Here is a 15,285-nt window from a genome sequence, read left to right on the forward strand (position 1 = left end):
CTGTCCAGCTCGGTGCGACTCCAAACCTGGGCTTTGTGCCTCATCCCGCTGTGGGAGCTGCTTGCTAAAGTCCACGTTGCCCTGCAGGGGAGAAGGATGTGGCCCGTTACAGCAGATGCAGATGGCGAGCAGGGTCACCATCAGTGAAACATTTTTCTAGTGTACAGTCATTTCGGCGTAGCCCATGGGCAGGCGCTCAGGAGAATGCATGCGATGAGTGCCTCGACCCTTTCTTTGTCAGACCCGTTGACCGAGATCCAGGACGCTGCTGATGGCAAACAACATGAGCATCACGTCTTCACAGGGGCAAGTGAGTAAAGAGCCAGTTTTCATTTGTGAGTTCCTCAAGGTCTACTCTAAGTTACTAATTCCACATCACCTCATAAGTGTAAGGTTCTACGCTCGGTTGGTTGTGCTAGTAATGTTTATTTTAAATAGCACTCTCGGCACACCCTTTCTTCTCTTCTCCCTCAGAACCACTCCCAGCTGGAGAGTAAGATACTCTAGGTTTTCCCATCAGACAGTGAACAGCACCTTCCAAATGGTCCCCATGAGCGACAGGCAGCACCACGGATGCACCTGATGTTCCCACAACACTCATGTAAGCGGCAAGCAGACTCGCATCCTTCTATTCACATTAAGATGCTTAACTGCAGTCAAACTGCAGTTTTTATTAAAAAGCGGTTCAAGTTTACGTGTGTATGTTTGTATGTCTCCCTAGAAGTTAGGTGTTTTTTAAATTGAGGTATAATTGACATATAACATTATATTAGTTTGAGATGTGAACATAATCCATTTGTTTATATTGTGCAATGATCACCACAATAAGTGTAGTTAACATCCATCACCACATTATAGTTACAAAATTTTTTCTTGTGATGAGAACTTAGAAGATTGACTCTCTTAGGCACTTTGAAATATGAACATGGTGTTATCAACTCTAGTCACCATGTTGTACACTATATCCCACGACTTATTTTGTAACTGGAAATTTGTGCCTTTTGACCCCCTCCACCCATCCCTCCCCCACCTTCAGCAACCAGTCTGTTCTGTTATCTATGAGTTCTGGGGATTTTTTGGTTTTGTTTTTAGATTCCACAAACAAATGAGATCATATGGTATTTGCCTTCTCCAACTTATTTCACTCAGCATTATGCCCTCAAGCTCCATCAGTGGACACTTAGGTTGTTTCCATGTCTTAGCTATTGTAAATAATGTGGCAATGAACATGGGGTGCGGATGTCTTTTCGAGTTACTGTTTTTGTTTCCTTTGGATAAATACCCAGAAGTGGAATTGCTAGATCATGTGGTAGTTCTATTTGTAATTTTTTGAGGAACCTCCACACTGTTTCCCACAGTGGCTGCACCAATTTCCACTCCCACCCACAGTGCACGAGGGCTGCCTTTTCTCCACATCCTCCCAGCACTTCTGTCTTGTCTTTTTGAGAAAAGCCATCCTAACAGGTGTGAAGTGATATCTCGTTGTGGTTTTGATTGGCATTTCCCTGATGATTAGCAATGTTGAGCATCTTTTCACGTACCTGTTGGCCATCTGTATGTCTCCTTTGGAAAAATGTCTATTCAGATCCTCTACCCATTTTTAAATAGGATTTTTTTTTTGCTCTTGAGTTGTATGAGTTCTTTATCTATTTTGGACATTAACCTCTTATCAGAACCAGAAGTGAGGTTTCACAGGGCAGCTCTTAAAATTCCCCCGGTTTCCATGTATGAAAGATGACATTCTGTGTCAGACATAGGAAAAGTAATTTGTAGAACAACTATGTCATGTGGAATTTAAGTTTCTCTTTTCTGTCAAAACCATGCATTACTCCCCTCATGACTTTTCCCCTTGAAAAGGAAAGCCACAGACATCTTGTTATTGCTCACGAGCCCTTGATGAGAGGTTTTCGTATTGTTGCAGCCTTAGAGCAAACTACAGAGGAAAATAGTATTGTCCTTAGGACAGCCGTGGTTGTGAAACAGTTCAAAGGTGCCTTCCAGCTAAACAGGTAGCTGCCGGCAACCCTAGCAACCAAACAAAAACCAGGGGGAAAACACCACTTTGTAAGGACCAGCATGCCAGCTGTGACCTCACAGAAAGGCTCTTCTTTCCAGAAAGAAAGCCGACCCATCCTCCTCTCTTGGCACACAGTTCAGCTCCGAGCTTGCTGCAGCAAGGAGCCACGTCACTCCCAGATCCAACAGAAGCAGGGGTGGGAGGAGCGTCCCTCTGCCCACAGGCCCCGGGATGCTTCCCTTGCTCTCTCCCTCCGGGGGGCTCTTGACTCTCCTTCCCCGGCAGTCCTGCCTGCACAAAGCAGGAATTTGGCAGAATGGGCCAATAATGTGCCCTGTGTCATGACACCAAAGTTATGTGGGGAAAGTTATTCTGTAAGAAATACAGAAAACTAGGAGGGGACCAAGTTTGTGGAAGGAACAGCTGGCTCAGAGGATCCACAAAGCCCGCTCTTTCAACACGGTTTACTCATTCCTTGTCATAAAAACGTAGAGGAGGAAGAGCCGAGGGCGCGGGACCTGAGCGGGCTCCGTGTGCTTGCTGTTCACTTAACAAACAGACTTTGATTATGAATCAGTTCCTTTCTAGGTTCCAGAAGAGCCAATGTGTCACTGTAACTTTTTTTTCCCCCAAAAGCAGCAGTTAAACGGCACCTTTTTTTGGATGTCACCCCATTTGGTTGGATTTTCTAGTTAACGCCTGAAAAGAGCATGGAGGCAGTTAAGACAGTTGTAACTACTTGGTTCATGTACATTAAGAAAACTCAGATAATTTTCAAATGAATATGAAACCTTTACAACAAGTAGGTCTCCTGAACATAATGTGCTTTACTCCCCTGGTTCAAGTTTTTAGGATGAAAATGAAGAGGAATTGGAGAGGTTCCAGAGGATAGTAATGAAAATGATTAAAGGGCCGATGATGAAAGGTTGGAGGACTTGGGGTTACTTAGCCCGGAGAAGAAAAATTGGAGTGTGATTTAACGGCAGTCTTCAAGTGCAGCAGGCGGAGGGTGATTACAAGCGTGGCAGCAGCTGCGCCCCAGCTGTACTGAAGGTTGAAAAAAGGAAACAACCAGAGTATCAGCAAGAGATTTAAGTTAGACCAGTGATATCGATAGTTCTAACTAGCTCAACGATGGAAAACCACCGCGGAAGACCACGAAATAACTGATGTTTTAAACTTAAAACAGTTTTTGCTAAATCAGATACCAACTTATATGCTAGTATAATAAAAGCTTAAAATTATGGAATACAAACTCAAAATTGGGAAAATAGTGCCTTTGGGGAAACGAGTGGGAATTAAAACCTTCAGCACAGGGACACCTTGATTTGGGGAGCCCGGTTTGGGAACCGGTGAGCTACGACCATGGAAAGCACCTGCACACTTGCCGTGAGAGCCTGAGGCTGACGGCTGGAGCCGTGAAGGAAGAGCATCAGTCCCGCCTGAATGTGCTGACTCCCTCCTTCCCTTTGGCCCTGATTTAGAGCCACACCTGGGAAAAGAGGCGGCTGGGTCCTCGCTGTGCAGGTAACTTGGAGGACTGCCTGTCCCGGAGACAGGCGTTGGCCCGTCCCTGGAGAAGGCTGCCACAGCAGCGGCCCTGGCATGGACAAGCCGGTTCCGGCCTGGCCTGCGGATTAGTTCACCACCACCAAATCCACTCTTTAAAAAAATGACACTTCTTTTCTTAATGTTTTATTACAAAGCTTCTTTTAAAAAATGCTCAGCACATTAACTCAAACTGGAATGACAAACGTTAGATGACAGTTTGGGGCGAAGGCTGTGCCTTGCTATTTAAAAAAAAATGGGTACATCATTGCTCATTTTAACAACTGGCATAAAATCCCACTAATCGGTTAATAAAAACAGATACAAATACAGAACATTTAAAGTAAGAACAATTCAAGTGCTGGGCTTTTTACAACAAGGGGCAAGAAGGAAGGAAATGAAAATTCACTGCAAACGGGTCGGCTGACACTATCTGGGAAGGGTTACTGTTTAAAAAAAGAAGAGACCGGCAGAAAATAAAACGAAACAGGACTCCGCCTGCTCCCAGCAGAGTGGACGTGGCTGTTGCATTTACGTGGCTCTGCCGAACACTCAACCAAGAGGGAGGCCACGAATCGTGACAGGTGATCACAGACAAGCCACTCATCGGATAAGATGTCGCTCAAAAAAAGACTTCTTTTCATTTCGTTTTTATTTCAAACTTTTCCAGATTTTTGAATTTTACTTCAAAGCTCATAGCTAGCAAAATATACAACAAAGTTAAAACTAAAAAGTGTAAATTAAAAAAATTCAAGTTTAAAAAAAAGAAGCAAACAAGATTGATCCTTTTGCACTGTTAAAGAAAAGCTTGAGAAAGGAGGCCAAAGAGAAACGAAGAGGCAAACGAAGAGGGAACTCCTGCACCAAATCCCCCGCGGGGTCGCAGGTGGGTGTGTGGGCTGCCCGCTCCAGTTGCTCGAGGCAGGCGAACGCAGAGTTACTGTCCTCGCCCAAGGGTTCAGGTACGGACGCGAGATGCTCTGGGAAGTGCACAGCGGAGCTGAGGGGGAAAGCTGCTCAGCTGACCCAGGGCCTGCCAGCATTCTCATGTGCTTTTTACTTTTCTTCTAAAAAATCCTTTACGCTTTATTTTGGAACTTGGCTCTTGCAGTAGATGAAGGGGGGTTGGCAGTGATTGTCTTTGTGGATCAGCGTCTCTAGCAGTGACCTCAGGGTGAAGTTGGTGTCAATTCTCCTTTGGGGTCGACTGGGCAAGCCCTGGACACAGTCTGGGTTTTCAACAAGCTTCCATCTCCAGCAGAGGCCCCGGGGTCGCTGCCTTGGCTTTGCACGTCGGGAATGAGCTTCGTTTTCCACCTCGAGAGGGAACAAATGAAACGCTGTTAGTGTGAATCTGCCACAGGCCCGTAAAAGAGTTTAACCTCCGTCGCACGCAGCATGCGTCTTAAGACCCCCGCACGTCATGACTCCACTTCACTGACTTGGTGGTGGCTAACCCGGACTGCCCTGCGGTAGCCCCAAAGCCTCGGACCACGTTAGAGAATGAGGACACTTCGCTGCAATGTTCACTTTGGTTCCGTGTGTGTGTCTATACGTATGGGGTTATGATGTGAAGTGCACTGAATGAGTCACGGTACGAAAAAACGTGTTTGGAAAACATCAGCAGGGTACGGCCAAATGTGAATCAGAACGGCAGCCAATGGCCAGATCAGGGGAAGACGGGCCCTTCTCAAGTGTCTGGACTTTTTAGTCCACTGTGGGGAGCTGTCGTGTGGCTTTACACAGGACGAGGCCACACTTGGAGCCGGCGCACCGCACGCTCCGCCACGGGCTGTGCCCGCTCCACTCGTCTTCAGTGCGAGGAGCACGAGCTGCTCGATTTTGACTTAAGACTTTGCAATTCTCCAGATGCGTTTCCTTCACAACTGGGTTCTCTGATGGCAGCCCTGGCGTGTACACTCGGCAAGTCCTTAGGTAACTGTTAGATATTGCTGATGGTGACGACTTTCAAAAGAAGAATCCCTAAGTCCCACAAGCTTTAACGATCTGAGATTCTAAAAAGTGACTACAATGTGACATTGTAATAAAATGAGACAAAGACACAAGAAAAGTGGACACATCCCCAAGCTCAGTCCCTTCCCTCCAGAGAGCGTCTGCCCCGGCTCTGGCCTGGGGGGGCTGCCTTCCCTACCTGGCTCCTTGCCAGCCTCAGGCGAGTCCCAGCTCTCTGCCTGTGCACTGTCTGTGCTACTAGCAGACGCTGGCTTTAAAAAGTTAATTCTAAATAACAGTGGATTTCTTCATGCTTTTTATTTAAGTGAGTGGAAAGAGACATTAAAGGAGAAGCGGAAGGTAGCTTTGAAATAGTCGAATAATGAAAGTTAGACCTTGGATGGTGAGTTACAGCCTACAAGGTGCTGTTCACGGAAGGAGACGGGGCTGCAGCATGGGACTGGGAGGGGCTGCCCCGGGGGCTGCTGTGGGCCCTGGCTCGGTGCTCAGAAGGCGCACGGCGCTCCGCAAGCCTGTCATCGGGGCTAGCCACCATCCCTCGCTGCGTGCTGACCATGACTCTTATTACTGCAGCTACAGCCAATGCTGTTGCCCGCTGACGGATGGGCTCGGGCAAGAAACTGTATCTGGGCAGTGACTAAAAAAACAAACCAACAAAGACAGAGCGGCGGAAATCAGCCCGGGAACGCTGTCAGCCCAGCCGAGGAGGTCCTCCACGACCACCGCAGTTCCTACCTGCCAGAAAGTCCACCTCTCCCCGTGGAATAGGAAAACACACACTGCGGCGGCGTGGTTTTTAAAATTTAAGCACGTACAGATCCTTCACACAGAGCATCAAGGAGCTGCAGAGGGCCCTGCCTTTCCAAGGAGAAGGGAGCAGAGCAGGACGGTGGGGAAGTGCCGCAGATCCCGACCTACACCGGCTTCTGCGGCAGGTTTTCAAAGGTTCGGTCCAGGCTGCGCCTGCTGACGAGGAACAGCCTTACAGCCCTGGGCTGGGAGCACACAGCAGCCTGAGGCAGGTGCTGTGACTCAGAACCGACCTGCCACTAGCAGCCAGGAATGTCTGCTTGCTGAAGGGGACAAACTGCCCTTCTGCTGGGATCTGTCCCCACCCGCAGCCGCAGGCTGACCCGAAGGGATGTGAAGACCCAGCTTCAGGGGCTGTGCAGTGGTCCCCACTCCCGAGCAGGGCTCTAGCACCCTGCCCTCCTGGCTCAGCGGGTCCTCCTCTCCTCTCCTCACGTCACCCCAAAGTGCCCTCTCCTCCTCCCTTCTTGGGCTGAACAGTGACATAATTATGAAAATGAACTTGGTTGTCCACAGTGGCCATTTACTGCAAGGATAACACGCAGCTTCCCTGGAAAGAATCTCAGCATCTCCAATGAAGCTGTTTCTCTCTCATCTCCCGTCTTCCCACCGTCACAAACCCTCTTGGAGAGCTGGCTCCAGAGACCTCTGTGCAGCTGCCAACCTAGGACGACTCCCCCCTGGGGATGCTCTCCCAACAGGGGACAAGCACCGAAGGAAACTGGCAGAGAAACCGTCTCTCTATCAAATCAGCCTGTCTGAACCCACTTGCCCCTTTGAAAGAGAGGGTCGTCAGGGTTGACAAGTCTTGCCTGCAACTGGGAGCAATTCCAAGGCAACTGGGGGCCTTCCAGTGTTGCTTCACAGACACAAAGCAGGTCAAATCAAGATTCTTTTCAAGAAACCACAGGCATGAGGCTCCGAAGACTGGAGCCTTCCCACATCTAAGGCTTCACTGGGGGGCCATGGCGGAGCCGGGCCGGGCCTGCAGTGGAGCAGGGGCAATCGGGGTCGGCAGTCACCGCTCCTGCCAGGGCAGCAGGCCGTCTCCACACTGAGGCGGGCTCCCTCTGCCAGCGTCAGCGGGCAGGCCGTTTTCAGAGCACATCTGAAGGGGGCACAAGATGACCCCCCCCTCCCCCACCATCCAGCTGAAACTCATGAAGCTTTCCTGGACCAAACGCCCATCTTAACAAAATATCCCGCCACCCAAATGGGCAGAGCCACTTATTAAGAGCCCAAGTGGGAAAGGGGAATCTGAAGATCTCCAGATGGACCTATTTTGGGGGATACGTGGCCCTGGCTCTGAGGCATCAGGCTTTCCAGGCCTCCACTCACAAGAAGTGATGAAAGGGAAGGGGAAATTCCTCCCTGGGCCCAAACATAGGATTCCCTGGGAATCCTGGGGGCCCAAGCCCAGCCCCCTCCCCCAGGCTGCTCCCGGCACGACAGGAGGAGGGTCAGCACGTGACCCAGGACTCACTTGGTCCATTCAGGCCAAGCTGGGGGCAGCAGTGCTGGTCTGGAGGACCCACAAGCAAAGACCCCCTTGGCATCAGGTAACATTGCCTCCTTGTGCGGAACCAGCAAGGAATCGAGAGAGGAGGTCTGCAGTGCAACATCCTTCCTCCCGCCCCAGGATGCTACTGGCAAGGAGCAGAGACTCACAAATGTGTTCAGTTACACTGTGAAATTGGAGCAGGGGCTATCAGATGAGTTTTGTGAGAGGTGAACAGAGGCCGACTTTATCGCAAAAACTGCCTTCCGGGGCCCAGCACACGCCTCGTGCCCCAGCCCTGGGCTGCCCGCCTCCCTGGGGAAACCAACGGCAGCCTCTGTTCCAGGGCGTGACCACGCCTGTCCGAGGATGAGCAGGGCAGACTGCCCGAGCAGGGAGCAAGCGGGCCCGAGCTCGTCTTTAGAGGAGACTTGAGGCACACGGTCACAGGTGACTGGCCTGAGGTGACCCTAGAGGGCACCCTGTCTCCTGGTTCCACGTGTCTTACAGCCCCGCTGACCTCGAGGCGGCCTTGTCTGCGAGAAGCTGGTGAGGGAAAGGAAGAAAAACGCTGCCCAATGAGGTGCAGGCCCCAGGGCAGGTCCTTCACACGCAGTGTCACGTTGTCGCCATGGCTGTGCCACTCGCAGATAAGGAAACCAGACTGCACGGGGTGAGGCATGTGCCTGAGGGCCCCCCCCACCGGCAGCAGGATGAGCTCGAGCCCCAAACACCTGCCTCGCCACCACACCTCGGAGCCAAGTCCCTCATTCTCTCCCTCTGTCTGCCGACCTCCCCCTGTCTGTCTGTCCATCACTAGTCATAGACTGCCATCACCACGGAGGTGGTCTACGTCTGGACCGCTGCCCACCCCAAGAAAGCAGGATGATGAAGTGAACAAAAGGCTTAAGAAGTTAACTTTGAGTTTAAATCTCCTCTAAGATCGAAAGTACAGCCTACAAAAGCCAACGTCAGCTCCTTGGCAGGCAGCATTATCAACTAATTCTCCTTTTTCTCAAACACTGGGTAAGGCGCGGTTAGGAAGGTTAGCCCCGAGGCTTGTTTCTGCAGCCGAGTGAGTCCTTAGTCCCAGCAGTCAAGACTAGTCAGTCCTGGCCACGGGCTTGGAGGCAAGATGACGCTCAGAACCTGGGGGAGGGAGGGGTCACCGGCACTGAGCTTGGCTCCCGAATCTGTGCGGCTTCTTCCCCTGCAGTCACTCAAAGTGAACTATGACCAGTGAGACCAGACTTCGGTGAGGACGCTGAGGCAGGCCTGTGACTGTTAATAAATTACTCCAGGGGACTTCTGGTTTCTCTCCGGAGCTGCCGGTGTCTCTTCGTGACCAGTGCTGTGTGTCTGCCGTGAGGATGTACATCACACTGGAGGCTGGGCCTCCCTGCTAGACCCTGACTACCACTGGCAACACCAGAGGAATGTTCCAGGGGAGGGTTTCCAACATAAGAGAGCCTCAAAACTCCACTTTAGTTCTGTAAGTTGAAGCCCTTCAAGAAGACAATGACTAACTATGCAGGACCCACCTCATTTACCCAACTGCACATTCTTCATCCAACTCATGTTTCTAAGTTCTCCCAGAACCAAGATGCAAACTTCACAATTTTTTTTTTTGAGGAAGACTGGCCCTGAGCTAACATCTGTGACAATCTTCCTCTTTTTGATTGAAGAAGATTGTTGCAGAGCTAACATCTGTGCCAATCTTCCTCTATTTTGTATGTGGGACACCATCTCAGCATGGCCTGATGAGCAGTGCGCAGGCCTGTGCCCAGGATCAGAACCTGTGAACCCCGGGCTGACAAAGCGGAGCACGCAAACTTAACCACTACACCACCAGGCCAGCCCCACGAACTTCACTTTTTAAGAATGAGGCAACAGCATCAGTGCACACTTGTCTTTTTTTTTTCCAAACCAACTGTTCCCACTGTTGCGCCTGTGTCTGGCGTGTGTGTCTCTGTCCAAGTGCATGTGGCACAGGGAGGCGACAAGGAGTCGTGGGCTGAGGGTGTGAACTCAGGACAGTCAGTCCGGGCCGGGTCTGAACCCCGGCTGCGTCAGACCACCTGGATATCCTGAGCAACTCAACCCGTTTCCTCATCTGCAAAGCAGAAATGTAAAGCCGCTCCACCTCAGTGTGTTGTGAGGATGAAGGGAGATGACATGTGTGGTGAGCCTGGCCGGTGCCCAGCATCGCAAGGACACCGTAACTGTCAGTCACTGTGGCAGACAGGGACCTGGCGTTACAGACGGATCCAGATTCTAACCCGACCCTGCTGCCTGCCAGCCGCAGGGCCGCACACAACCACTGGGGTCCTCTCCTCCCTCACGGGGACGGAAGGGGATGATGTACGCAGAGCCCTGGGACACGGTGTGTGGCCCAGAAATGCTGGTTCCATTCCTGCTGCTCCGACTTCACACAACACGTTGGGCGTAGTAAGCGAGACTCACGCTTTTACAGGACTTCCGGTGGAAAGTGAAGACCAACAGGGAATTCTGTGAAATCTCCCTCCTGAAATATTACAAAGTATCTCTTACGAAACAGAATGCCTCCAGAAACATGACGACAGCTGAGAAGAGTAATCCCAAAAGCGCAGCAAAAAATGTGTGACGTTCACAGAGAACATATCTGAAAGCTGAGAAAATTTCAGGTAAGATGTGAATTAAAACTTCAGCAAAAAAGTGAGCAGTAGCGTTCAACTGAAATGCTTTCTATTTTTTGCTCATTCTGTCAAAAAGAATAAAGTGAGTTTATAGAGCTGCCAGACGGTTTTAAACAGGACCCCTTGTGTCCGGGTCTCAGCTGGCAGCTTCAGTTCGAAAGAACTCAGCCCAGGAAAAGAAGTGAACAAGCCTGAAGCAATCACAGTACGATCCAGAAACTCACGCACAAACGCGGCACATCCCGTCCTCAGAGGGGCCCCCTCCGAGAGCCCCCACCCAGACGCCATCTAACTCTTAATGTAGACATTGTCCAAAGCAGCTTTGTTTTCGGGTTCCCACATCCACACGGGATCAGACAGAACAAGCAGGGAGGGGGAGGGTCCCGGACAGAAAAGGGAGACACAAAAAATTATAAAGAGCGGATTTGGTAAAACCCCACACAATCTGGGGTCATTCAGACTAGCAGCCAACAATTCTTTGTCAGCATGTAGTATGTGCTACTACATTACATGCACTGCAGAATAATGGTGTGAGGCATTCAGAGATATTTAATTCCCATGTACTCTGTGGAACAGAGTTGCACCCAAAAGAGTTAAAATTAAAAATGACATGTTTTGACACTTAAAGCAGTAACCCTAGTATTCTCTGCAAATCCCGTCACCCAGAAGGACTCATCTCCTCACAGTCCAGATGCCTCAGGGAGCAGTCCATTAAACAGAATCTGTCCAAAATAATTTTTACTCTATAAACTCTTCTGAAGTGCACTGATCTTCACTCAATTTCATGGGCTTTTGCGAACATTGCTAAATATTATGTCTCAAGAGTGTTCTAACGAGCCTCTTACTTTTCTCTGAGTTTTTTTTTTTTTTTTGAGGACGATTAGCCCTGAGTTAACATCTGCTGCCAATCCTCCTCTTTTTGCTGAGGAAGACTAGCCCTGAGCTAACATGCACGCCCATCTTCCTATGCTTTACATGTGGGATGCCTACCACAGCATGGCCTGTCAAGTGGTGCCATGTCCGCACCCGGGATTCAAACCAGCAAACCCCGGGCCACCGAAACAGAACATATGAACTTAACCACTGTGCCACCAGGCCGGCCCCTCTTGTAGTATTTTTTAACGGCACATGACCACCTTGTGAGCCTGTTTTCCGAGGCAGCTTACACACAATTCTGGCTCTTGTATTTTGTATGGCCACTTTGTACAGTGTGACCATCTCCTCTGGCCACAGCTGACCACAGAGTGGGGTCAAAGTCTGACCAGAGCCCCACCTCTGGAATTTGAACAACTCAGCATCTCTCTGGGAGACTACCTGGGAGACGTGCGCGTGTGGATCAAAGAACCAAAGGAGTGGACCTGCAGAGGGGAGAGGGCAGGCCCGAGGCAGGGAGAGCACAGCCACACTTCCCAAGGCCGTCTTCCAGTGCTCTCCCTGGCCTGAGCGCACTACTGTCTGGCTTGCACAAGATGCTCCCGTATCTTTAAAACAGATTTCTATCTTCTCCTCAAGCTCGCGCGGGCTGTTCCTGCTCCTTGTGATCCAAAGCCTCCAGGCGCCCGTCGTCTGTGAGTGCACAGGGCATCCTGCTGAACCGTCAGGACTGGAAACCCCGTGTCCACACACGGCTGAGTCCAGCTACACGGTGTCCTTACGCAGCCATCTCCACTTAGCACAATGTGCCCAGGCCTCCTCTTGCTGTCAGATGTCTGAACGCTCCCTATTGAAGGTTCTGACTACGAAACACTGTCGTCAAGTGTCACTGCCTTGTGAATTCTCTATAAGTCTTCTATGAATTGGTGACATGTTTAGAGGGATTTAGGGACACACATAAGAGGAAGGAGACACAGGCAGGCCACTGCCTCCAACAGGAACGCGCCCAGGGAAGGTGCCATCGAGACCTCCAGCTCCTGGGCAGGTAACCCGGCGATGCCGAGCCACACAGCAGGCCGGCAGCCGTTGTCCTCTAACCATGGCAAAATTGCAGCCAGGAGGTCCCCACGGGGCCTCCATCAAAGGACCCATGCAGGCGGAGCTCTGGGACAGCAAGGAGCAGGGGGCACGTCTTCCCAGGAAACGCCACCTGGCCAGTGGAGGCCGCGCTGCCGCTGCTGTGCCCCGTCACCTGATCTTACAGCCATCACCTCCTGATATGACGCTCCCTCCCACGAGTCGAACCCCTGCGTCTCCTGCTTGTTGAGTGAGAATTCCGGGCCAGGGGCTTCATAAGGGCTTGCGTCTCTCAGCGCCCCAGCGTGTGACACGAACATGAGGGTGGAGAACAGGGGTCACTGTTTCACTGTCTCGTCGTCAACACTTGAATTTCACTCCGAGATTGTGGACAAGCCTCAAGTTTCTCTAGGTGCCTCCACCTTGAGGATTCTGTAAGAGCATGGCTTTGCTTCTAACTAGACACAGGGACCCAGAGGCAAACACCCGGAGGCTTAGTGACGCTTCATGTGGGTGACGACATCTGCGCTCATGGAGCAGAATTAAGAGCCAAGATCAGGCCGGAGGGTCAAAGTCACCAAGGTGAGCAACAAAAACTCTAGGAAACAAGCGTTTTTCTCTGTGAGACCCCCGACCACAGTGAGGACGGCTCCTGGCTTCCTGGAGGGCAGGCCTCCCACACGACCTGCAGGGTCACGGTCCTGAGGACGTCCCCGGCCTGCTTGGTGCTGGCCACCTGGGCAGGCAGGCCCCAAGTCCCCAAACCCCATCAAAGGGAAAGCTAGAAACGACTTTTTCCAAGATGTAAATGCAAGTGCTGCCAGTTCTACACTGTACCAGAAATTTCCTCTCCCACCAGCTCTTGGCCCCAGGGAAATAAAGGCTGAAGTTTTTATTTAGTAAAAAATGTATCTTAATTTTTCAGTTTAGCAAGTGCAAGATAAAGATTATGCTGAAGCCAAAATCATAGTGTGTGTGTCTGTATCTATGTATATCTCCATGTTTCAACCAGAGGTGTTTTTTTTCAAAAAAAGATAGCTTGTTTCTACTCTCAAACTGGCTCTTTGACGTTATATAATCAAAGGAAATACACTGAAATATGATAAGAATCTCTTTTCAACCTATATAATTTCCAGATGCTGCGTTTTTCGTTATTTGTTTTGCTAAAGCAACTATTAACAATTCATAAAGTTATGTTTTTAAATTAGTAAACTCAGAGTGAGAATTCTCTCCAGCTTTTCAAAAATCCTAATTCTTTGCTTCTTTAGTTCCTTATGAATCTCGATTAAGTCAGGAAGAAAGGGAAGTTCAGTATTTGATGATAATCTCTGACTTCTGACTAACTCTTGAGATTTTAAATCAAACATATACCAAAATACTGGAAACTCACAGCAACTGGATCACTGTGCTGTTAAACCCAAGAATTCCCTCACGACCAGACAGCCCCCATGTGACCTACTCCAGGAAGCCTTTCTTGATCTTGCTCGGATCACATACTTCTTGTTCTCTTTATTTTTACATAATGCAATATAGGCACCTCCTTCGTAGCATACATCTTATAATTACCCATTTGTATATCTGCATCTTCTTAAACTGGCAGCTCTCCAGGAAGGGACAGCATCCATCAACAAGTGCCCCAGTGCCGCTCTTGGCTTGCAGGAGCAATCCTCGCTGGGTGTTGGCAGAGTGAACAAATGATTGGCATTTACAGTCCTGGCCTTCCAGCCGGACACAGGAGAACGTGGGCAGCCTCATTCCCCGGGCCTCGGTCCCCAGCATTCCCACAGCTGACAAGTTAGTCCAAACAGCTAAGGATGAATCAGGCTTTCCTGATTCCAATCAGGAGGAACGTCTTTTATGGATCCCATTTCTAATGCTCCTAAAAGCTGCTGCAAGGTGTTGAGACCGGGTCAATGCTAATTTCTCTTTGACCCTGATTTCCCCGGAGTGGATCCTCTCATGATGCACAAGCAGGGTAACACAGGAGGCCAGGGACGCAGTGGCTGGGGGCGACGCAAGGCATGTCCCACCAAAACACGAGCACATTCGAGGAGACACATGGATCTTTTAAGGGGCAGGACACCTGTCAGAGGGCCTGTCTGCACTGAGGAGAGCTGTCTCCTCGTGAGTGGGGGGATTTTCCACCTGGCTCACCGCCCCACGGCAGCTCAGAGCAATGGGACTCCAGCATCTGAGCTCCACATGGACAGCTGAGCTCGAAGATCTAATTTAACAGGAATTTTCTTCAAGGACACCAGGATAGCGTGAAGTGTCACTGTGCACATGAGAGAACTAAACCCCTCAAAGAGACTGCTTCCTGTCGGGGTCCCACTGTTGCCCCGGGGCCCCGTGTTCCGCTGGCCTCACCTCACAGAAGAGAGGCCCGAGGCAAACCTCAGCACCCTCCCCAGGACTGGGACCAGCCGCAGGAGCTTTCACATCGCTCTCTGCGGTACTGGTTCTCAACAAATCTGTTATCTGTCTTGGGCTTGTTTCTGGGGTGAAGCCACACCAGGAGACTGCAGTCTGGCAAACAAGGACCACATATGATCACGTCAGTGGAGACTCAAGCCCCCAAAGCAGAGGCACCACTTCCAAGTCCCGGACCGTGAGAGGCCCACCGGGGAGGAGGGGGGGCACCGGAGAGGAGCCCCCACACCGTGTCCACATCGCCCTCAAGATCGCACAGGGGCTGCCAGGCACTCGGAACCGCTCAGGGAGCGAGGGCCACAGCGGTACAGGGGAGGCACAGTCTCTTTAACAACACTGGTGGGCAGTGCAGATACGGGGAGCGAGTGGACGGGGACTCTGAG

At 50.6% G+C, this 15,285-nt stretch overlaps 1 protein-coding gene across 8 annotated transcripts in view; it reads right to left on the bottom strand.

Moving 5' to 3' along the window:
• Positions 1–3,691: 3,691 nt before the first annotated feature.
• Positions 3,692–15,285, bottom strand: part of LEF1 (lymphoid enhancer binding factor 1) — a 114,828-nt gene continuing 103,234 nt past the window's right edge. For 5 of the 8 annotated variants that reach the window (XM_044767419.2, XM_070504551.1, XM_070504549.1 and 2 more), the window contains one exon: positions 3,692–4,882. Coding sequence is in view for 3 of the 8 variants with exons in the window: in XM_044767418.2 (XP_044623353.1) it covers positions 4,803–4,882 (80 nt within the window). In the remaining 5 variants the exon portion in view is untranslated. The remainder of the gene's footprint in view (positions 4,883–15,285) is intronic. The other 3 variants (XM_044767418.2, XM_044767422.2, XM_070504550.1) reach the window with 1 other exon arrangement.

The sequence above is a fragment of the Equus asinus genome, chromosome 3 (genome assembly GCF_041296235.1).
Source record: "Equus asinus isolate D_3611 breed Donkey chromosome 3, EquAss-T2T_v2, whole genome shotgun sequence".
Classification (NCBI taxonomy): Eukaryota; Metazoa; Chordata; class Mammalia; order Perissodactyla; family Equidae; genus Equus; species Equus asinus.